The following is a 24,769-nucleotide window of genomic DNA, read 5'->3' as shown; positions in this document are numbered from 1 at the left end:
ACGTCACCATGGGAACTTTCTGGAGACAAATCTGTTGCTTGTTCTGATTGGGTTCAAAATGGCAGCACTTTACATCATCCCACGGTCATTTACATTTATCAGTGTCACGTGTACTGAGGTACAGTGAGAAGCTTTGTATTCCATGCCATCCAAACAGATCAGATAACACTATACATAAATACAATCAACTCAAACTCCAGTACAATAGGTAGAGCAAAGGGGAAGATACAGATTGCTGAATATAGTTCTCAGCATTGGAGCGTACCAGTTCCATAGATAAAGTCCATTGTCCGCAATGGGGTAGAGGTGAATCGGACAGTGCCGTAGCTTATGGAAGGACTGTTCAGAAACCTGATAACAGAGGAGAAGACGTTGTATTCTATATACTAAAACTCTCGTTTGTTTGTTCCTGAACTATAGCCTAAACGGTACACGATAGCATGACAATTTTAGGCCCACCTTACTCATCATCGCCCCTTTGGTGGTAATGAAAGAGGTTTCATTGAAATCGGTGTTATATTTTTAAAGTTATTCACATTTTAAAGTTTAAATCTATCTCCTAGGGAGGAGGGAGGATAAAGGGGGTTGAGGGGGATGGAGTGGGGGGAGGGGAGGGGGGGGGGGGGGAGGGAGGAGAGGGTGCTGCACCAATGCAGGAGATGTTTGCGCCCAAAGGGTCCACTTGGTCTAGAATTATATAAATGCATGACTCTATTTTGATGTGGATCCTTGCACTGCGTATGATTTGTATTCTCAGTAATAGTGTATGTTCGCAATGATGTAGCACCTCTTGGTTAGATGGGTACGGAAATATGATGTATGGTCATTTCTCAATGAGGTAAAATTATTGATCTGGTGACAGCGAGTGAAATATATTCTGCAGAAATCATTTGCAGTAAAACTTGTTAACATGGGAGACTAGAACGTAGAACAGTACAGCACAGGAACAGTTCCTGTGCTGTACGTTCTCCCTGTGACTGCATGGGTTTCCTCTGCGTGCTCCGATTTCCTCCCACATCTCAAAGCCGTGCGGGTTTGCAGGTAATTGGCCCTCTGTAAATTGTCTCTGGTGTGTAGGGAGTGAATGAGAAACTGGGATAATGTGGAACTAGTGTGAATGGGTGATCGCTGATCGACATGGACTCGGTGGGCTGAATGGTCTGTTTCCACACTATCACTAAACTAAACTATAAGGAAGAGCTTATTAGACCAATAATTAGTTTAGAGATATAGAGTCCATGCCACCCAGCGAACCCCCGTACACGAGTTGCACCCTACACATTGGGGACAATTTACAATTTCCAAAAGCCAATTAACCTACAAACCTCTATGTCTTTGGAATGTGAGAGTTAACCAGAGCACCCGAAGAAAACCCACACGATCACAGGAAGAACATGCAAACTCCATGCAGACAGCACCCGTAGTCAGGATCAAACTCTGGTCTCTGGCTCTGTGAGGCAGAGGCTCTACCGCTGTGCCACTGTGCTGCCCTTAAAATACCGAAGAGATTGTGACCAACACAGGGCTCGTTCATTATTCCAGTAAATAAGGCCACGCCTGCCCACAGATCTATTACAGTGCAGGGGTGTCGTCAGGGGCTGTCCTTGCCTAAGCCTTGAATCCCACTGTACACAACATGCACCCGCTTCTCTATTTGCGGTTGGTTTACATTAGTAATTGCTCTTTTCCTTGGGTTCGGTGTGTCTGCCTTTCTTTCTAATCGAGTTCAGCATCTGGTTACTGACTGGCTGGGACCCATTGGAATCTCTCAACGTTAAGTCTGCTTGCTGAGCCTTCAAGGTCAGGAAACTCTCTGGGTTCATTTCCAGTTCCTGTCGGCCTGTGTGTTTAATTCAATTGTGGATTATCGAGAGTTGTGGATGTAGCCCAGTCCATCACACGGGCCAGACTCCCCACCAACGACTCCATCTACACTTCACACTGCCTTGGGAAAGCAGCCGGCATAATCAAGGGCAACTCGCAACCTTGTCAGTCCCTCTTCTCCCCTCTCCTGTCATGCAGAAGATATAAAAGCTTGAAAGCACACACCACCAGATTCAGGAACAGCTTCTTCCCCGCTGTCAGGCCACTGAACAGCCATTCACTGAGCTAGCATGTCGTCCCAATCCTCCAATCTATCTTACTGGGAAATTTTCACTTTTTGTCTGGAACTGTATTGCTACAATGCTGAAAATTACTTTCAGCATTCGGGTATTTTTCTCTTTGCCTGTTGTATTTTAATTGATTGATTGAAAGATTCAGCGTGGAAACAGGCCCTTCGGCCCACTGGGACCATGCCGACCATCAATCACCCGTTCACACTAGTTCTATGTTATCCCTCTCTCATCCACTCCCTACACACTAGGGGGCAATTTACAGTGGGGCCTACCAATCTATAAACCTGCACGTCTTCGGGATGTGGGAGGAAATCCACACGGTCACGGGGAACTACCACACAGACTCTACACAGACAGCACCAAAGGTGGGGATCGAACCTGCATCTCTGACACTGTGGGTCGGCAACTCTACCAGCTACGCCACTTTGCTGCTCTTAAAGTCTCGCTAATTAAAAAATATTTTTCTCACGCTTCCTTCCAAAGTGGATAACATCGCATTTCATGTTTCACATTACTCGTTGCACCTTACCAACTAATTGTGCCTGCTCTATGCCATTAAGTGCAAATCCATCGATGTGTAAGAATGGTGGGTACAAGCTTGATCTTGTATAATAATGCAGTGGTACTGATGGATACAGATCTGATGTGCAGGAAGGAACTGCAGATGCTTGTTTGCACCGAAGATAGATCCAGAATGCTGGAGTAACTCAGCGGGTCAGGCGGCATCTCTGGAGTAAAGGAATAGATGATGTTTCGGTTTGAGACCCTTGTTCAGACTGGACATTTGTGTTGAGACCTTTCTTCAGACTGAATAAGGGTCTTGACTCGAAAGGTCACATTTCTTTTCCCCAGAGATGCTGCCTGACCCGCTGAGTTACTCCAGCATTTTGTGTTTATCTTTGCACACAGATCTGAGGCCGTATACATGGGGGTGGATACTTTGGGCTGTAGAGACGTGGTGTACCACCTCTGAGACTGGTGTAGAACAAGTAGCTTAGAGTGGTGCAAGAATTGTATGTATGTACACGGTGACTGATCCCTGAATGTGCAACGGATGATAAAACGCACTGCCGATGAATGATTGTAGCAACTTTTATACCTTGCCACGCATTCCATCTAGGCTTGCATGAGGGAGTAGGGAGTTCACAGGCACTCAGTGGCACGGAGCCAGCTGGCAGGTGATTTCCACTGAAGAGGATTCCAGCCCTGTCTGTTCGCGTGGAGGTGGGGGGATGGGCCGGGAATCCCGGCTTGGATCCTGACTATGGGTGCTGGCAGTATGGAGTTTGTATGTCCTCCCTGTCACGGCGTGGGTTTTCTCCCACATCCCAAAGACGTACAGGTTTTTGTAGGTTAATTGGCTTCTGTAAATTATGAATTGTCCCTAGTGTGGTTGGATAGTGCTAGTATACAGGGTGATCGCTGGTTGGTGCAGACTCGGTGGGCCAAAGGGCCTGTTACTCTAAGTGCTGTAATTCTAAGTCAGTGAATAGCTTTTTTGGCTTTGTGCTTTCCAGTCAGCAGAACAACAACACAGTAATACAATTAAGCTGTCCATTGTATACAGGCACAGGTTAACGTTTAGTTCAAGGTAAAGTCCAATTAAAGATAGCCCAAGGTTCTTCAATGAGGTAGATGTGTGGTTGGGACCGCTCTCTAGTTAGTGATAGGATGTTTCACTTGCCTGATAACAGCCGGGAAGAAACTGTCCCTGTTTTGCACAGATCAACTTTGTTTAGTTTATTGTCATGTGTACCAAGGTACAGTGAAATGCATTTTTGTTGCGTGCTATCCAGTCAGTGAAAAGACCACACATGATTACCATCAAGCCGTCCACAGTGTACTGATGCAAGATAAAGAGAATAGCGTTTAGTGCAAGATAATGTTCAGTAAAGTCCGATTAAAGATAGTCCGTGGGTCTCCAATGAGTTAGATGAGAGGTCCGGACTGATCTTTAGTTGGTGATGGGATGGTTCAGTTGCCTGATAACAGCTGGGAATAAACTGTCCCTGAATTTGGAGGTGTGCGTTTTCACACATCTGTGCCTCTTGCTGTTGCGGCTTTCATCAACATTGTATGTTCCCCATCCCAATCTCCATCCCTCTCAAGATATTCCCTTCACCGCCCCCGCATCCCTCCCCACACTCTGCACCACAACCTCTATTGGAGTTCTAACTTCTCCCAGTTCCGATTGACCCACAAAGTTAACTGGTATATCTAGCATTTTCCATACTTCAGAGAGAGTTGCAAAAAAACTATTCACTGCTTCAGGAAGCTGGAAAGGCGATTATGGGGACTGGTTGCGCAGTGATTAAGTTATCCACCAACGTTGTCTGCGTCATCCACATCCGTTGATGGAAAAACCAAAACATGTACTTATAAAATGTAGACATTACGATGGTGTAGAAAATGTAGCAGCCAATTTACACAGCAAGATCTCACAGGCTCAGCGGTGCAGCTGATAGAACTGCTGCCTCTGAGCACCTAGGTTCGATCCTGAACTTGGGCGCTCTCTGTGAATGTTGTTTGCACGTTCTCCCTGTGACCACATGGGTTTCCTCCCACATCCCAAAGACATGTGGGGTTGTGCATTAATTGACACTCTGTGAATCGTTCCTAGTGTGTAGGCAGTGGATGAGAAAGTGGGATAACACAGAATGGGTGATCGATGGTCGATGTGGACTCAGTGGGCCGAATGGCCTGTTACCATGCTGTATCTTTTTTTTTAAACTAAAATAAACAGCTACTGGCCCAACATACAGTGAATTATAGAACAGCCTTGCCCAACCCTTTCTCTTTGCTTTTTATTTCTTGTTTTCTCCACCCCTCAGTATTGTGCCAAAGTTCATATCTTCCACGGCTGATCTGCTCCTCAGCTCTGTGTAATTAGCTCTGCTATTTGTGACGTGCCATTTAATGCTATGAGCCGGCACTGTCTCAGACAGCTCTGAGGTAGTTTGACATTGGTTACAGTGCATTCAGAAAGTATTCAGACCCCTTCACTTTTTCCACATTTTGTTACGTTACAGCCTTATTTTAAAATGGATTAAATTCTTTTTTTATATCATCAATCTACACGCAATACCCCATAATAAAAAAGCAAAAACAGATGTTTAGAAATTTTTGCAAAGTAATTAAAAATAAATAACTGAAATATCACATCTACATAAGTATTCAGACCCTTTACTCAATACTTTGAGGCACCTTTGGCAGCGATTCCTGGGTATGAAGCTACAAGCTTGGCACACCTGTATCTAGGTAATTTCTCCCGTTCTTCTCTGCAGATCCTCTCAAGCTCTCAGGTTGGATGGGGAGCGTCGATGCACAGCTATTTTCAGGTCCCTCCAGAGATGTTCGATTGGGTTCAAGTCCGGGCTCTGGCTGGGCCACTCAAGGACATTCACAGACTTGTCACGAAGCCACTCCTGCGTGGTCTTGGCTGTGTGCTTAGGGTCGTTGTCCTGTTGAAAGGTGAACCTCCACCCCAGTCTCTGGAGCAGGTTTTCATCAAGGATCTCTCTGTACTTTGCTCCGTTCATCTTTCCCTCGATCCTGACTAGTCTCTCAGTTCCTGCCGCTGAAAAACATCCCGATAACATGGTATTGGCCAGGTGATGAGATGTGATGCTTGGTATTCAGGCCAAAGAGTTCAATCTTGGTTTCATCAGACCAGAGAATCTTGTTTCTCATGGTCTGAGAGTCCTTTAGGTGCCTTTTGGCAAACTCCAAGCGGGCTGTCATGTGCCTTTTACTGAGGAGTGGCTTCTGTCTGGCCACTCTACCATAAAGGACTGATTGGTGGAGTGCTGCAGATATAGTTGTCCTTCTGGAAGGTTCTCCCATCTTCACAGAGGAACTCTGGAGCTCTGTCAAAGTGACCATCAGGTTCTTGGTTATCTCCCTGACCAAGGCCCTTCTCCCCCGATTGCTCAGTTTGGCCGGTCGGCCAGCTCTATGAAGAGTCCTGGTGGTTCCAAAGTTCTTCCATTTAAGAATGACAGAGGCCACTGTGCTCTTTGGGACCTGCAATGCTGCAGAAATTGTTTTATACCCTTCCCCAGATCTGTGTCTCGACACAATCCTGTCTCATAGGTCTATGGACAATTCCTTCGTCTTCATAGCTTGGTTTTTGCTCTGACGTGCACTGTCAACTGTAGGACCTTAAATAGACAGGTGTGTGCCTTTCTAAATCATGTCCAATCAATTTAATTTACCACTGGTGGATTACAATCAAGTTGTAGAAACATCTCAAGGATAATCAATTGAAACAGGATGAACCTAAGCTCAATTTTGAGTGTCATTTCAAAGGGTCTGAATACTTATGTAAATGTGATATTTCAGTTATTTCTTTTTAATTACTTTACAAAAATCTCTTACCTGTTTTCGCTTTTTTATTATGGGATGATAAAAAAAAAATTAAATCCATTTTTAAATGCTGTAACGTAACAAAATGTGGAAAAAGTGAAGGGGTCTGAATAATTTCTGAATGCACTGTAGACACTCCAGATTAATACTTCCCCACGCTTCTTGTAGCTGGAGGTAGGGTTTTGTGTGTATTTTTCTTCGTCACTGTAACATTATATTCCGCCCTCTTATTTTTCTCGTTGTACTACCTGTTGTACTTGTGTATGGCCTGATTTGGACATTTTAGACTTTAGAGATAAATTGATTTTGTCCATTTGTTGAAAAAAACAGAAACAAAAACAATCACTCTTTTTAGATTTTTACTTTTCGAGATACAGTGTGGAAACAGGCCCTTTGACCCAGCAAGTCCGCGCCAACTAGCGATCACCCCGTACACCAGCACGATCCTGCACACTAGGGGCAATTTGTAGGAGGCAATTAACCTACAATCCTGCATGTCATAGAGTTATAGAGTGATACAGTGTGGAAACAGACCCTTTGGCCCAACTTGCCCACACCGGCCAACATAGCTACACTAGTCCCACCTACCTGCGCTTGGTCCATATCCCTCCAAACCTATCCTATCCATGTACCTGTCTAACTGTCTCTTAAACACTGGGATAGTCCCAGCCTCAACTACCTCCTCTGGCAGCTTGTTCCATACACCCACCGTCTTTGGGATATGGGGGGAAACCGGAGCACCCGGAGGAAACCCATGCAGTCACAGGGAGAATGTACAAACTCTGTACAGACAACACCCATAGTCAGGATCGAATTGGGGTTTCTGGTGCTGTGAGGCAGCAGCTCTGCCTGCTGCATCACTGTGCTGCCCTGATTATACTCGTATTTAGTTTGATTTGACTGGGTAGCATGCAAACAAAGTTATTACTGTATCTCAATCTCAGTACACGTGAAAAAAATAAACTATACCAACATATCTTAATTACAATTTTGTTATTTGGAGAGGAAACAAGATTGGGGTGACGTTTTGGGATATATCTCCCAGTTTAGAATTGGTCAGGATTGCTTATGGTTAATATTCCAGGTTGTTTTAGGTTTGTATAGGAAGTAATATCGCAGGTAAACACAAAATGCTCGAGGAACTCAGCAGGTCAGGTAGCATACTGCGGATCAAGCATGCTGCCGAACCCGCTGAGTTACTCCAGCATTTTGCGTCTATCCTTAGGTTCAGGCTTATTATTGTCATGTGTACCAAGGTGCAGTGAAAAGTTTGTTTTGCATGCTATCCAAATGGATCGGGTATTACTATACATAAATATAATCAAGCAAAACTCAAGTACAATAGGTAGAGCAAAGGGGAAGATACAGAAGGCAGAATATAGTTCTCAGCTTTGCAGTGCATCAGTTCCAGAGACCAGGTCCATAGTCTGCAATGGGGAAGCTTATGGAAGGACTGTTCAGAAGCCCGATAACAGAAGGGAATAAGCTGTTCCTGAGTCTGATGGAGCACTCTTTCAAGCCTCTCCGCAGGGGTGGTGAAATGTACTTGGGGACGTTTCCAACGGCCCTGTTCCGTTCCCCATCCTCCCTCAGATGCTCTGTGGCATTGTTGACCCTGGGGAGAGATGCCGCCTTTTAAAGTCTAGACGCAAATGGTGTGGGCTGTGTGTTTTCACCCTTGCCTCGGAGGCTTTCTATTGATATGCATGATGGATCTGTAGTCATTTGGCTGACCTATTGTGATGGCAGATGGTGTGGGGCTGATGTACACTCCACACTCTGACTACTGAGTGCTGCTCTTCAGGCAGGTCACTCCTCCCCTTGCTCTCACAGTGCAGGTTTAGGTTCAGGTTTGCTGATTGTCACGAGTGCCGAGATACAGTGAAAAGCTTTGTTTTGCATGCTGACCAAACTGACCATACATAGATCCAATCAGGTCAAACTCATGTACAATAGACGGAGCAAAGGAAAGATACAGAGTGCAGAATATTTCTCAGCATTGTAGCACAACAGTTCTATAGACAAAGTCCAATGTCCGCAATGGGGTAGAGGTGATTTGGACAGTACCCTAGCTTATGGAAGGACCGTTCTGAAGCCTGATAACCGAGGGGAAGAATCTGTATTGAGTCTGGTGGTGTGCACCTACAAACTTCTGTACCTTCTGCCGGACGGAGCAGGGAGAGGAAGGAATGATTGGGGTGGCTGCTTTCCCGAAGTTGCTTGAAGTGTACATTGAGTAAATGGTGGGGAGTCTGGTTACATCCACAACTCTCTGCTATTCCCTGCGGTCTTGGGCAGAGCTGTTCCTAAACCAAACTGTGCTGCAACCTGACATTATACTTTATACAGTGTGTTTGCAGAAGTTAGAGTCACTGGAGATGTGCCAAGTTTCCTCAGTCTGTTGAACAAGGAATGGCCTGTTCATCTGTATATCTGCTGAATGCTGATAATAATGTATCTACAAGCTGGTCTCTACCCTGTGAATTAAGATGGGATATCTTATAGAGGTGTACAGGATCATGACAGGAATAGATCGGGCAAATACACAGTATTTTCCCCCAGAGTAGGGGAATTGAAAACCAGAGGACTTGGGTTTAAGGTAAGGGGAGGAAAGATTTAATAGAATACCAGAAGGGTAGCTTTTTTTACACAAAGGTTAGTGGGTGCATGGAACAAGCTGTCAGAGGAGGCCAGCACTATCATAACGTTTAAGAGACATTTAGACAGGTACATGGATAGGGTAGGTTTAGAAGGATATGGGCCAAGCAGGTGGGACTAGTGTACTTGGTCGGCGTGGGCAAGTTGGACCGAAGGGACTGTTTTTACGCTGTATGACTCTATGAATCTAAAAGAAATGTAAATGGATCAGGGGCAAAACACAAAGTGCTGGAGTAACTCAGCAAGTCAGGTAGCATCTCTGAAGAACATAAATAGGTACCACTTTGGGCCAGGACCCTTCTTTGGGTTGATTGTGTTCAGAGGGAGAAAGCTGGAAGAGAGTTGGGGGCAGAACAAGCCTGGCAAGTGATAGGTGGATACAGGCAAGGGCGTTTGATTGGCAGATGGGTGGCGTAAGTGACAAGGGCTAGAGAGAAAGGGAGACAAATTGGTGTCAGATAAGGAGAGAAGAGGAGTGAAATGTAAAGTCATAGCTGGAAGGGATGGTAGGGAGTTTGGGGTGGCAGGGGTGGTTGGCAGGACGGAATGGATCGGGAATAGTACACTGCCAGTTTCCACTCATTGCCTGATCATCAACCTGAATTAGAGGGTATTCACTTAACAAAGAGGTTGGAAAAAACTTTGTTTCCTCTGGTTGAGAAGAGACCTGATAGCAGTATATAAAATTATGAAAGGCATGTAGCTTTAAGGTGAAAGGAGATGTGTGGAACGGGGTTTTTACACAGAGGGTGGTGGGTGCCTGGAACGCATTGCCAAGGGTGATGGTGGAGATACGATAGTGCCGTTTAAGAGGCTTTTAGATAGGCACATGAATATGCAGGGAATGGAGGGATATGGATCACGTGCAGGCAGAAATTAGTTTAACTTGGTATCATGTTCAGCACGGACATTGTGGGCCGAAGGGCCTGTTCCTGTGCGGTACTGTTCTATGTTCTAACGTGTCCACGTTCCTGTCCAAACCCCACAACCTGTGATAGACACAATGTTGGAGTAAATCAGCAGGGCAGACAGTATCTCTGGAGAAAATGGACATGTGATGTTTCGGGCAGGACCCGTCTTCAGTCGGGAGAAGGGTTTCAACCCGAAACATCACCTATCCATGTTCTCCAGAGATACTGCCTGACCCGCTGAGTTGCTCCAGCATTTTGTGTCTATCTTTGGTATAAACCAGCATCTGCACTTCATTTTTATTACCAGAAATTGTGATCTCCTTGCGGAGATGTGAATGAATTAGTGTGTATCTGTTGCCGAGATAATCCAATGAATGTTAAACACCCGAGACATTTCTTTTTACCTTCATTTCATTCCAATCTGAAGTTTTATCCCAAGACACTTGCCTAAGTTTGAGCTCACCAACAGAGGAAATAACATTTTGTAATCTGCCCATTCTGAATTCATCAAATAAAAGGCCAATTAACTTGGAATGTAGAACTCACTGTTGTTTGAGGTGACCTTCAGGTGAAGGTGCATGAGTACGACGGAAAGGAGTGAGTTGAAGGATGAGCCAAGAGGCTTGGGTTAGCTTTGGGTGGAGTATAAATGCAGGTTTTACCTGTTCTAGGCTATAAATGAAATGTAATCCAATAGGTTAAATCAACAAAGTGTTGGAAATGCTCAACAGGTTAGTCATCATCTGTGGAGAGCCCTAAAATGATAATCAATTAGTGTTGTTTATTGCGATGGGAATTGAATACAAAGGCCTTTAGCTTGTACCACAGGGCATTGGTGAGACCACATCTAGAATAGACCACTGTGTACATTACTGATCTCCTGGTCTAAGCAAGGGAGTTGGTCAATTGGAAGCTTTTTACTTTAGTTACTTTAGCTGTTTCCCTGAATCCCTCAGGTTCCTATTAAATCTTTCCTCCCTCACCTTAAATCTGTGTCCTCTGATTCCCCTACTCCGGGTAAAAGACTCTGTGCATTTATCCTTTCTATTCCCCCTCATGATTTAATACATCTCAATATCATCACCTCTCATCCTCCTGCACTCCAAGGAACAAAGTCGTAGCCTGCTCAACCTCTCCCTATAGCATCGGCCCTCAGGTCCTGGTTCCTGTAAATTGCCCCGAGTGTGCAGAAAATGGATGGGAAAGTGGAATGCCTGGGTGAATGAGAACGGGTATGCATGGGTGATCGATGGTCTAGCGCTGAAGCAGCAGCTCGACCGCTGCGCCACTGTGCCACGCCACTATGCCAATTATTAACAATGAAAGAAACATCTGTTTTCATAAGGTGGGTGTGGAAGAATGTTTCTGTTTGTGGGCAAATCCAGAATTAGGGACTTTATCTTGCACTAAACATTATTCCCTTTATCCTGTATCTGTATTGTGGATGGTTTGATTGTAATCATGTATAGTCATTCCGCTGACTGGGTAACACACAACAAAAAAGCTTTACACTGTACCTCGGTACACGTGACAATTGACTAAACTAAACTCTATCGTGCCTCGGAGGGTGAAAAGGAGCATACAGATACCTGAAGTTCAACTATATTCCCATTATCTCATAGCCAAGTGGTGTCGAGAGAAAGCCCATCTTCAGCAATGTTAGGGTCATGTACGGACCAAACACTTGAGTTCTGATTCTGCTGGGCATCAAGAATGAGGGAGAACTTCTCAAGGAGAAAGGCAGTCAGCACTCACCAAAAGGAGCACCTCATAGATTAATTGACAGGTTCTTGATTGGTAAGGGCATCAGAGGTTACCGGGAGAAGGTAGGAGAATGGGATTGAGAGGGTCAAATAGATCAGCCGAAATTGAATGGTGGAGCACATTCAATGGGCTGAATGGCTTAACCCTCTGTCCCTTTGGTCTTATGGACAATTCTGCAGACTGAAGAAAAGTCCCAACCTGAAACATCACTTATCCACGTTTTTCAGAGATGCTACCTGACCGACTGAGTTACTCCAGCACTTTGTCTTTTTTTGTCAACCAGCATCTGCAGGTCGTTGAGTCTCCAGATTAGTTTAATAGTATAGTCTGTTATTAAGCAACTGAACCATCTTATCACCAACTAAAGAGCAGTCATGACCTCCCATCTACCTCATTGGAGACCCTCAGACTATCTTTAATTGGACTTTATCTTGCACTAAATGTTATTCCCTTTATCCTGCACCTCCACACAGTGGATGGCTTGATTGTAATCATCGATAGTGTTTCTGCTGACTGGATCGTGGGCAACAAAAAGATTTTCGCTCTACATCGGTACACGTGACGCTACACTAAACAGCACAACACTAAACGACACTGCACTGCCCGACACTATACTAAACTGCACTGCGCTGCACTACGCTATACTAAACTGCACTGCACGACACTACATTACATGACACTACACCACACTAAACTAGTCCACGCTACAAACACTACACTAAACTGCACTGCATTATACACTGAAAGCCAGTTGGAGTCATAATGCAGGGAGCTGTGGTCTGTGGTGAAGTCCTGATTGGGACTATGATTTTACCACAGCTTCCTGTCTTGGTATCTTGCCCTCCACCACTTCCTGTCTTCTGCATGTTGCCAGGCAACTGAGGAAGGTTTCTCCCTTCCTGAAAGGCAGTCTTAATCAGAATAACACTGTTGGCGCTCTGGTTGTGTTGGCTTTAATTGATGCTTAACTGGCAGTCAGGAGAGTATGGAAAGGTCAGGACATTAAATGGGAACTCATGGGAGTTTCCTCAATTAGCCCCAGTTTCATTTTGCGTGAGGCTTAATGAGACTGTTTTGCTGATTTACCATTTTATTAAATTGGAGCTGTTCAGTCATTTTGAGCGATCGTTCCAACATTACAACAAGGCAAGAAGGGCAGCAGAAAATAATGAACCTGTTTGACCAATCTTTCTTGAAGAAATAGCAAAGAAATCTAAGAGCGGCACACTGGCGCAGCAGGTAGAACTGCTGCCTGACAACACCAGAGACCGGGGTTTGATCCTGATCACAGATGTTGACTGTGTCCTTATGACCATGTGGGTTTTCTCCAGGTTCTCGGGTTTCCTCCCACATTGCAAAGACGTGTGCGTTTGAAGGTTAGACACAAAGCGCTGGAGTTACTCAGTGGGTCAGGCAACATATATGCAGAAAAGGAATAGGGAGCTGTGGTCTGAGACCCTTTTTCAGGCTGAGAGTCAGGGGAGAGGAAAGTAGCGGTATGAAAAGGTAAATAGAACAAATGAATGAAAGGTATGAAATGAACAAATAAATCAAAGCCAGCAAAGATGATCAAAGCAGCGTGGAGCCCACAACGGTCCATTGTTGGCTGTGGAAAATGTGATAATGAGGTGATACAAACTGAAACGAAGCCAGATGACAGTGAAACTAGTAGGTCGAATAGGGTGGGGGAGGGATGGAGAAAGGGAATGCAAGGGTTACAACATTAGAGAAAGCAATATTTGTGCCACTTGGTTAATTGACTTAATTAAATTGCCTCTGGTGTGTAGGGGAGTGGATGAGAAAGTGTGATAACATAGAATTGGTCTGAATAGGTGATCAATGGTCACCGTAGGCCGAAGGGATTGTTTCTGTGCTGTATCTTTCAATCAATGCATTAATGTAATGCATCTTTCAAATTCACTGATTTGGGTGTGAGATTTGCATTGGTGCTCCAGGAAGACTAAATATGTCTCCATATCCTTACAGGGTGGTGAAGGAAGAGATATCTGATGACAATGCCAGGTTGCCCTGCTTCAATGGTCGTGTGGTATCATGGGTGAGTAGTTTTTTCCCCGATTTAATTGGCTTACAGCGTGTACAAAGAAACACGCCATTCAATTCATCCCAGTCGCCACTTTGTACTCCAGATGACTATTCTACCAACCTAGTTCCAATGTGTGAACGTCACATTTATCCTGCTCCGAACTTCATGATGCTATGGCCAAGAAAGCACACCAAAGCCTCTGCTTCCTCAGAAGCCCAAAGGAATTTGCTAGACCTCCAAAAACTCTCCTCAACCTCTGCAGATGCATCGTGGAAAGTGTCTTATTCGTATCCATCCATACTGTACAGTAGTGCAGCTGGTAGAGCTGCTGCCTCACAAAGCCAGGGAGCCGGCTTCGATCCCGAACTCGGGTGCTGTCTGTGTGGAGTTTGCATGTTCTCCCTGTGACCGCATGGGTGCTCCGGTTTCCTCCCACATCCCAAAGACGTGTAGGTTTGTAGATTAATTGGCCCTCTGTAAATTCCCCCAGTCTGGAGGGAGTGGATGAGAAAGTGGGATAACATAGAACTAGTTTGAACGGGTTACCAGTGGTGTGTGTGCACTCGGTGGGACGACTTTCCATGCTTTAGTTTAGTTTAGAGATACAGCGCGGAAAAAGACCCTTTTGGCCCACTGAGTCCACGCCGACCAGCGATCCCCGCACATTAACACTATCCTATACCCACTAGGGAAAGTTTTTACATTTACCTTGCCAATTAACTTACATACCTGTACGTCTTTGGAGTGTGGGAGGAAACCGAAGATCTCGGAGAAAACCCACGCAGGTCACGGGGAGAACGTATAAACTCGGTACAGACAGCACCCGTAGTGGGGATGCAACCCAGGTCTCCGGCGCTGCATTTGCTGTAAGGCAGCAACTCTACTGCTGCGCCACCGTGTTTTAGTGACGCAGTGTGGGAACAGGACCTCAGCCCATTGAGTCCACGCAGACCAGCGATAACCCGTACTCTACTTCTATCCTACACCATAGGTTCAATTTACAAATGCAAATTACAGGTGCAAACCTCCAACATTTTTGGAGTGTGGGAGAAATCGGAGCACCTGAAGAACACCTGAAGGGGGATCTTATAGAAACTTACAAAATTCTTAAGGGGTTGGACAGGCTAGATGCAGGAAGATTGTTCCCGATGTTGGGGAAGTCCAGAACAAGGGGTCACAGTTTAAGGATAAGGGGGAAGTCTTTTAGGACCGAGATGAGAAAGTTTTTTTTCACACAGAGTGGTGAATCTGTGGAATTCTCTGCCACAGAAGGTAGTTGAGGCCAGTTCATTGGCTATATTTAAGAGGGAGTTAGATGTGGCCCTTGTAGCTAAAGGGATCAGGGGGTATGGAGAGAAGGCAGGTACAGGATTCTGAGTTGGATGATCAGCCATGATCATGTTGAATGGCGGTGCAGGCTCAAAGGGCCGAATGGCCTACTCCTGCACCTATTTTCTATGTTTTCTATGTCTATGTAACACCCACGCAGTCACAGAGAAAACGTACAAACTCCGTACAGACAGCACCCGTAGTCAGGATCGAACTCTGGTCTCTAACACTGTAAGGCAGGAACCCCACTACTGTGCCACCCTGTTCGATTTGCTTTGGGAAGGAAAGCACGGAGATTTGAAGAGGCACGGAGATTTGAATGGGGCCAGTGTGTTCCTGATGCTGGCTTAAAGTTTACTACACGCATCTGACTTAGATCTTGATCAAACAACACTGCTCCACTGCACTTTGCCCAGGGCTAACAGATAACAATCTCGCAGACTGGACAGGTTGGTAGTGGGAGGGTGAATTGAATAAATATCTACAGCTCCTAACATTGGGAGAGAGACAGAGTGATTCACTGGCTAGTTTCTGAATCTATAAACTGAAGGCTAATCCTCAAATGTCAGGTATCCAAAACAAAGACAAATAGCTGGAATTTGAGATGAAGCTGTGGTGTTGATTTTGCCACCTGATCCCCATGCAATATTCGTGCATTATTTTGCCTCAGCAGCTTGGAATGTTCCTTTATATATCTCTAGTTTGGCCCAAGCCTGTTCAATTCCAGTAACCACTCTTCTATATGTCCTTACCGCAAAAGAAGGAAGCCATTTGGCTCCTCGATCCATGTCTGTTTAAAGATTAATTACATTCATGAGGGAATGGACATTCCTGAGGCACTTACCAGCTTTTGCCTCACCCCTCACCTCTTTACACTGTCTATTCCACACCTCTACTTTTCCTGACCTGGTGACTCACAGCTGAGCTACAAGGAGAGGTTGGGCAGGCTAGGACTCTATTCCTTGGAGCGCAGGAGGCTGGGGGAGTGATCTTATAGAGGTGTATAAAATCATGAGGGGAATTGATAGGGTGAATGCACAGTCTTTTACCCAGGGCAGGGAAATCAAGAACCAGAGGTCATAAGTTTAAGGTGAGAGGGGAAAGATTTACTAGGAACATGTGGGACAACTTTTTCACTCGGAGGGTGGTGGGTATATGGAACAAGCTGCCAGAGGATCTGCAGATTCTGGTTTACCAAGGAAAAACACAAAGTGCTGAAGTAACTCAGCAGGTCAGGCACCATTTCGGGAGGACTTTTCAGGTTGGGACCTTTCTTCGGACTGCCAGAGGAGGTAGTTAAGGCAGGTATTATAACAGCATTTAAAAGACATTTGGACAGGTACATGGATAGGAAAGGTTTAGAGGAATACGGGCCAAACATGGGCAGGTGGGACGCTCAGATGAGGATCTTAATTGGCAGGGACGAGTTGGGCTGATGGATCTGATTCCGTGCTGTACAACATTATGATCCAAAACATCGTCTCTCCATTCACCTCCACCGACGCTGCCTGACCGGCTGAGTTCCTCCATTGCTTTGTGTTTTACATCCCCATCTGGGGAGAGATGGCCATCTGGCCTTCTCGTGTGCTGAATCGTTGGATGATTTATATCGTGTGCCTTCGACAACCATCTGCTGACAACTTGTGTTCCTGTTCAGTTGTACTTGCTTACCTGTGTTGGCCTCCCGCCCAGTAATGCCTCACACTTAAAATTCCGTCCTTGTTTTCCAACCCCCTTTGTGCTAGTTTCCTCCCTTTCTATTCATTCCTCAGAGTTCACTCAACTTCTCCCAGCTTCTGGACTTCTGCCCATTCCTGATGTTACATTAGTGGGCATGTCTTTGGCTGATTAGATCTTGATGTTTTTATTTGTCAATCTAAATCTCAATGCTTTATTTTCCCCAAGTCAAGCAGAGGAGTCAGGAAGTCATGGTGCAGCTTTATAAGACTTTGGTTCGGTCACGTTTGCAGTATTGTGTGCACTTCCAGTAACGGTAGAGTTGCTGCCTCACAGCGCCAGAGAACCGGGTTTGATCCTGACTACGGGTGCTGTCGGTACAGAGTTTGTACGTTCCCCCTGTGACCACATTTGTTTTCTCTGTGTGCACCGGTTTCCTTCCACACTCCAAAGACATGCAGGTGTGTAGATTAATTGGCTTTGGTAAATTTGTAAATTGTCCCTATTGTATAGGATAGTGCTAGTGTACCTCGATTGCTGGTCGGCACAGACTTCGTGGGCTGAAGGCCCTGTTTCTGCTTTCTGTATATTCATCAGAAGAGATTTACCAAAATACTGCCTGAATTAAAGGGTGATATAATATGATATGACAGAGCTTTATTTATCCCAGGAGGGAAATTGATCTTAGCAATATTTAGCTACAAGAAAGGTTGAGCAAACTTCGAGACCTTATAGAAGTATATAAAATTATCAGAGGCATAGAGAGAGTAATCAGTCTGAATCTTGCACTAATATTGTTTTTTTTGCACTAATATAGTTTTTGAATTTATTGAACTCTTTTTGTTCTTTTTATTGGAGCACTGCCCTTACAGACCTGTTATGCTGCTGCAAGATGAATGTCACTGTTCCGTTTTGGTACAAATGATAATTAAACACTGTTTAATCTTTTTCCAAGGGTGGAACTATCAACAACGAGAGGGCATAGCTTTAAGGTCGGAGGGGAAAGTTTAAAGGAGATGTGCAGGACAAATATTTCCCACAGAGGTTGTAAATTATTTTTACAGAGGGTTTGGGGTGCCTGGACGTACTGCCAGGGGTAGTGGTGGAAGCAGTGGCTTTTAAGAGGCTTTTGGGTGGATGCATGAATATGCAGGGAATGGAGGGATAAAGATCACGCGCAGTGAGAGGAGATTAGTCCAACTTGGTGTCATGTTCAGCATGGATGTTGTGGGCCGAAGAGCCTGTCCCTGTTCTGTACAGTTATACGACCATTTAGAGTTCCAGGATGCTAGCCATTTTAATTCTCCTTCCCATATTGACATTTCAGCCCTGGACCTCCTCCACTGAAAAAGTGAGGGCAAGTGCAAATTGGACGAACAGCATCTCATATTCTACTTGGGTAGCTTACAGGCTAATAGCATGAACGTTGAGTTCTACAATTTGTGTCCCCCCCCCCCCGGGCCTTCTAATCTACCCTAATCCACCCCACACCTTTCTTTCCTGCCCCTCCCATCCAGTTCCGTTCCCCACTTCCACTCATCGTCCACCCCTCTCTATCTCGGAGTGGCAGGGTGGCACAGCGGTAGAGCTGCTGCCTCACAGCGCCAGAGACCCGGGTTCGATCCTGACTACGGGTGCTGTCTACGGAGTTTGTATGTTCTCCCTGTGACTGTGTGGGTTGTCTCCGGGTGCTCCGGTTTCCTCCCACAGTCCAAAGACACCCAGGCTTGTAGGTTAATTGGCTTTGGTAAAGATTGTAAATTATTCCTAGTCTGTCGGATGGACAGTGCGTGTGTAGGGGGTGATCGTTGGGTGGCGCGGACTCAGTGGGCCGAAGAGCCTGCTCTTGTGCTGTACTGTTCTAAATTCTTTGTGATCTTGTTGAAGGTTGAGAGATGGGATGTTAATTGCTGGTTTGTCTTGCTCTGTTTCAGCTGGTGTCAGCCGAGGGTTCTCACTCCGACTCTGGATCCATGTGTGCCGATAACCAGTCGGATCTGCCTCCCCCCATCGAGAGGACGGGGGGAATCGGAGACTCAAGACCCCCCTCATTCCAGTAAGTACATCGGTGGGTGGGCTCTGAGTTCACAAGCCAATCTGTTGCGTCCTGCAGGGGAACATTGGCTGCTCACCCTCTTGTCCCAGCCTCCAGTGAGATCGTGGCAGACTCCTGACTGAATCTACTGATCTGCCTGCTTTTACACTGGTTAACAAAAATATATTGATCTCAGGTTTCAAATCAATAATTGTTCCAGTGGCCATTCCTTGTATTCCTTGTCATTCCTATCATTCCATCGGTGATGGCCATTTGCAGAAAATATTACCCTATTGCTGCCACTAAGTATTTCCAAAGTTCACTGCAGAAAGCATAGAGCCAGGAAACAGGTCCTTCAGCCCAACGTATGGATGCTGATCAAGATGCCCCATCTAAACTACTCTCATTTGCTCGTAATTGGCCCATATCCCTCCTATTCATGTACCAATGTAAGTGTCATAAACGCTATTATAGTACCTGCCTCAACTAGCAGCTCATTTCATATACTGTACCCACCATCATCTCAGATTTAATAAGAACCCGAGGAGCAACCTTTCCACTCAAAGGGAAACAAGAACATGGATAGAAAAGGTTTAGTGGGATATAGGCCAAACAGGGGTGGATAAAGGAGGTGTATAAGATCATGAGGAGAATAGATAGGGTGAATGTACACTTTTACCCAGAGTCCGGGAATCAAGAACTAGTGGACATAGGTTTAAGGTGAGAGGGGCAAGATTTAATAGGAACCCGAGGGGAAACCTTTTGGCTTCATGGCTTTATGGAATGAGCTTCCAGTGGAGCGAGTTAAGACACATACAATATCAGCATTTAAAAGACATATGGACAGATACTTGGGTTGGAAAGGTTTAGAGGGATATGGGCCAAATGCGGCAAATGGGACTTGCGGCATTTGGGCCAAAGGGTCTGTTGCCGTGCTGTACAAGGAAAGGAATGGCAGAAGATGAAAGCAGTCGGGCAAGAGCCATAACAATGGTGCCCATCCTTTTTCTGCCCGATCCACTGAGTTACTCCAACACTTTGTGTCTATCTTCAGTATAACCCAGCATCTGCTGTTCCTTTCTACACAATCAATGTTCATACAATTTGATCAGCAGATGGCTGGACAAAGGCTGTTCACACTGTTGGTCATTCATGCTCTTGCTTTGAGCCTTGGCTGTATTCTTTTTCATTCAATCTAACCAGAACTGAACTTTTCCAACAAAATCTGTTCATTTGCAGCTTGAATACTTCAGTTAGTCCCTAGAATCCACAGCAATTTTGGGGGTGGAGGGGTGAAGGAGAGAGAGGGAAGTCTAAAGTCCCAGCTGGGTGGAAATATCTGGCCCTGTTTTGTTCTGGCCTTCTCTATCTTTCAGTCTGAAGAAGGGTTCTGAGCTGAAAGGTCACCTATTTCTTTTCTCCAGAGATGTTGAGTCACTCCGTCGTTTTATGGCTTATCTTCGGAACTTACTGCTGTTTTTCAAAAGTCAGGGAATGGGACGGTGTGAACTCATAATCCACCCCATTCCCGGGTCACTGTAAATGTGCGCTTGGCTCCAGGAATCCACCGCACTGTTTGCTGGCTAGTGTACACCTCTCATTATTGGATTAGTCTGAGTGTGGATCTGCTGTGGGAGATGCATTGTGCCCGAGTCCCAAAGCCTACACTTATCGGACTGTGTTACTGATCAAACTGCCTCTCCGCACAACAGGGGGAGGGGGGAGTTTTCAATGAAACAAATTGCTCCCGGGTCAGGGACTGAAGAAAGAGCAAGCGTGTGGTCCCTGAAGCCCCCTCTCAATTCGGTGAGATCGAATCCAATCGTATTCCTGAAGGATAATCCATAATAAATCAAAACACGCAAAATTCTGGAATAACTCAGTGGTTCAGGCGGCATCCCTGGAGAACATGGACAGATCCTTCAGACTCTGCAATAAGGTCCTGATCCGAAAGGTCTAACCATTCCCACCCCAGGTGCTGCCTGAACCGCTGAGTTGCTCCAACGCTTTGTGTTTTGATTAAGATTCCAGCATCTGCAGTTCCTTGTGTCATCCACAGAAGGCTGTGGAGGACATCTCATTGGGTATTTTTAAGGTGGAGATTGACAGATACAGGTGCTCCTCAGCTTACGATGGGGTTCCGTTCCGAGAAATCCATCGCAAACCGAAAATATTGTAATTCGAAATGCATTTAATACACCTGATCACGTGGCCGGAAGCGAGCTACGGGTCGCTGCCGTTTGCACCATCACAAAGTCAAAATATCGCAAGTCGAAGCATCATAAGCCGGGAAGCATCTGTACTTGATTGGTATGGGTGTTAAGGCTCATGGGGTGAAGGCAGGGGAATGGAGTTGAGAGGGAAAGATTGATCAGCCATGATTAAATGGCAGAGTAGTCTTAATGGGCCAAATGGGCTACTTCTGCTCCTGTGACATGAAATCTATAATAAATGGATTATTTCGCTGTTTATTATATCTCAGTTTTCTCTCTGCATCTGCAAGACCATAAGAACGGCAGGGGAGGTAAAAATTGAAAAACGATGAACATGATGCTTTCATTTTATTAGCCCAGACATAGAACATAACCTTCTGTTCTTGTGTTAGATTTCTACTCGGCAGTCTGAGCACTGTGTAAATAAAGAACTGCAGATGATGGTTTACCAAGAAAAGATAAAATGCTGGAGTAATGCAGGCAGCATCTCTGGAGAACATGGATAGGTGACTTTTAGGGTCAGGACCCTTCTTCAGACTGATAGTTCTCCAATCTGAAGAAGGGTCTTGACCTGAAAACATCACCTATCTGTGTTCTCCAGTGATGCTGCCTGACCTGCTGAGTTACTCCAGCCCTTTGTTTCTTGTCTTGGCCAGCGTATTGTGTAGGATTCCTGCCACCACAATGCAGGAGAGGTGTGATTGCATTAGAGAGTGTACAGGGGTGATTTATGAAGCTGTTTCTAGCATTGGAAAATCTATTGCTATGAAGACGAAAAGGGATTTTCTAGGCTGTTTTTTTTTTAAAGACAATTGTGTGAGAATTGACGAGAGGCTAAAATAGATTCTCTCCCCCCCGCCCCCTCCCCCCCCTCCCCCCCCCCCCCCCCCCCCACCTCCTACCTATCACTTGGGTAGCTTACTACCCAATGGTCTGAAATTGAATTCTCCAATTTTGGGTAACCCCCCCTCCCATGGACCCATCTGGATTTGCACCTATTTCCCCTCTCCCCTTCTCCTTCCACCTACATTCCTTCCTCTAGCTTCATCATTTGCAACTCTACAACCCTTTTGTGTCACACCTTCTTTCTCTTCATCTCTGGCCTTTGTCCAAACATCTGCCTATCAAAACCCCTTTCACCTGTTGCCCTGGTACATGCCACGCTTTGACCTGCCCCTCCTCTCCCACAGCTTTTTCCCCCATGCCCTTCTCGACCCGAAACGTCACCTACCTCTCTTCTCCAGAGATGCTGCCTGGCCCACTGAGTTACTCCTGCACTTTGTGTCTTTTCTTTGTAAACCAGCATCTGCAGTTCCTTGTGTACACATGATAGTGATAGATACAATAATAGATGTAATGATGAATGCACAACAGCAGCATGGAACAAATATTGTAGTGCAAATTTCCCTTACATGTGGACAAGCTTCAGTGGCTGAGATGACTTGATAGAAGCCCACAACATTATGAGAGGCGTAGCTAGATAGTCTTGTTCCCAGGTGGGAAATGTCAATACCAGAGGATATAACTTTAAGGTGAAAGGTGGAAAGTTTAAAGGAGATTTATGAGGCCATTTTTTTTTCACACAGACTGGTGGGTGCCTGGAATGTGTTGTTAGGGGAGATGGTGGAAGCTGATATGACATCAACATTTGAGAGTCATATAGACAAATACATAATAAACAGGCAGGGAATGGAGGGATATGGATGATGTGCAGGCAGATGGGATTAGGTTTAGGTTTATTATTGTCACGTACTGAGGTACAGTGAAACATTTTGCCTTGCATGCTATCCAAACAGATATCATATCAAACTCAAGTACAATAGGTAGAGCAAAGGAGAAGGTACAGAGTGCACAATATAGTTCTCAGCATTGTAGCACTTCAGTTCCAGAGACAAAGTCCAATGTCCGCAATGGGGTAGAGGTGAATCAGACAGTACCCTGGATTATGGAAGGACCGTTCAGAAGCCTGAGAACGGAGAGGAAGGAAGCTGTTCCTGGGACTGGCACTCTAAAGAAAAGTAAAGAACTCAGCAGCTTCTTCAGAGTCATGACCCAAAATGTCGCCTGTCCATTCCCTCCACGGATTCTGCCTGACCCACTGAGTTTGTCCACCACTTTGTGTTTTGCTCCAGATTCCACCATCTAGTGTCTCCCATTCCCCTACTTTTATATATCCTCAAATATATCCTCAGGAAGTACAGGGTGAAGATCAGTCCCCCCACCTCCTGATCACTGTGCATTTATGTTCTTGGATAATCTTTTGAGGTCGGGTTGTGTAACTGAAATGCTTGCTCCCACCACCAGGGGTCAGTGAGTTGACATTTAATGTTTGGCTGGATCTGTTAAGTGGGCTCTGGGTTGGAGGTTTGGTTCGAAAGTTGTCTTTATTATTTTACCCTCCCTCAGAATATCATAATCTGCACTTCAACAGGCTGGAGTTCCTGCAATTTTAGCAATTGCTTCAAAGCCGCCCAAAGATAAACTTTATGGTGGCACAGTGACGCAGCAGTAGAGCCTTACAGCACCAGAGACTGTGGTTCGATCCTGACTACTGGTCCTGTCTGTATGGAGTATGTACGTTTTCCCCTGTAACCACGTAGGTTTTCTCCAGGTGCACCGGTTTCTCCCCACATTCCAAAGACGTGCAGGTTTGTGGGTTAATTGGCTTCAGTAATTTGCCCCTAATGTGTAGGATCATAGAAACATAGAAAATAGGTGCAGGAGTAGGCCATTCGGCCCTTCGAGCCAGCACCTCCATTCAATATGATCATGGCTGATCATCCAGAATCAGTACCCTGTTCATGCTTTCTCCCCATACCCCTTGATTCCATTAGCCTTAAGAGCTTTATCTAACTCTCTCCCGAACTAGTGTACGGGTTGATCGCTGGTCGGTGTGGACACAGTGGGCCGAAGGGCCTGTTTAAAGTTGTACCTCTAGACTGAACTAAACTACTGAGGGGAATGAATTGCACATTTCCTCCAAATGTACTTTATTACAACAGAAAAGGAGGCCATGCTATACCACCCCCATAACCCCTCCCTTTCGTTCCCTGTCTCCCGGTGGTGTGAATCCCCCCTGGCTGATGGTGCGTGTCTGTTCATTTCCGCACAGCGCCAATGCAGTCGGGAGCCAGGACAACCTGGATAACGAGACGGAGACGGAGTCAGTGGTCTCCGCGCGGAAGGAGAGGCTACGGCGGAAGGAAGGTCATGAGCACGGTGAGAGTTCGTAAGGGAGTGTGTGAGGAGCGAGGGGGAAGGGGCGGAGATGGCGATGAAGTCAATGGTTGATCGCATCACCTTTGTACTGGTTTCGTTTATCGTTGTCACATGTACCGAGAAAAGCTTTTTTGTTGCGTGCTCTCCACAAGTGACTTTTGGGCCGGGACCCTTATTCATACCCGCTTCCTTTAGATTTGACCTGACTGCAGATTCAGAGTGAATGAAAGATACAGTAATGCATTCTATGTCTTCATAGATTCATAGAGTTGTGGAGCATGGAAATAGGCCCTTTGGCTCAACTTGCCCATGCTGGTCAAGGTACCGATCGGCATCAGTCCCATTAGTTATCAGTTAGTATATTAGTAATATAGTGAGGTGTACCAAGGTATAGGGCAAAGCTTTTGTTTGTATGCTATCCAGTCGGACAAGACTGT

At 45.5% G+C, this 24,769-nt stretch overlaps 1 protein-coding gene across 3 annotated transcripts in view; it reads left to right on the top strand.

The window, feature by feature from the left end:
- Positions 1 to 24,769, top strand: part of dvl3b (dishevelled segment polarity protein 3b) — a 79,583-nt gene that overhangs the window by 10,224 nt on the left and 44,590 nt on the right. For 2 of the 3 annotated variants that reach the window (XM_078410541.1, XM_078410540.1), the window contains exons 2-4: positions 13,802 to 13,871; positions 18,800 to 18,921; positions 24,226 to 24,332. In XM_078410541.1, the coding sequence (XP_078266667.1) occupies positions 13,802 to 13,871; positions 18,800 to 18,921; positions 24,226 to 24,332 (299 nt within the window). The remainder of the gene's footprint in view (positions 1 to 13,801; positions 13,872 to 18,799; positions 18,922 to 24,225; positions 24,333 to 24,769) is intronic. The other variant, XM_078410542.1, reaches the window with a different exon arrangement.

The sequence above is a fragment of the Rhinoraja longicauda genome, chromosome 13 (assembly GCF_053455715.1).
Source record: "Rhinoraja longicauda isolate Sanriku21f chromosome 13, sRhiLon1.1, whole genome shotgun sequence".
NCBI classification, from domain to species: domain Eukaryota; kingdom Metazoa; phylum Chordata; class Chondrichthyes; order Rajiformes; family Arhynchobatidae; genus Rhinoraja; species Rhinoraja longicauda.
This window is presented reverse-complemented; position numbering and strand designations above follow the sequence as displayed.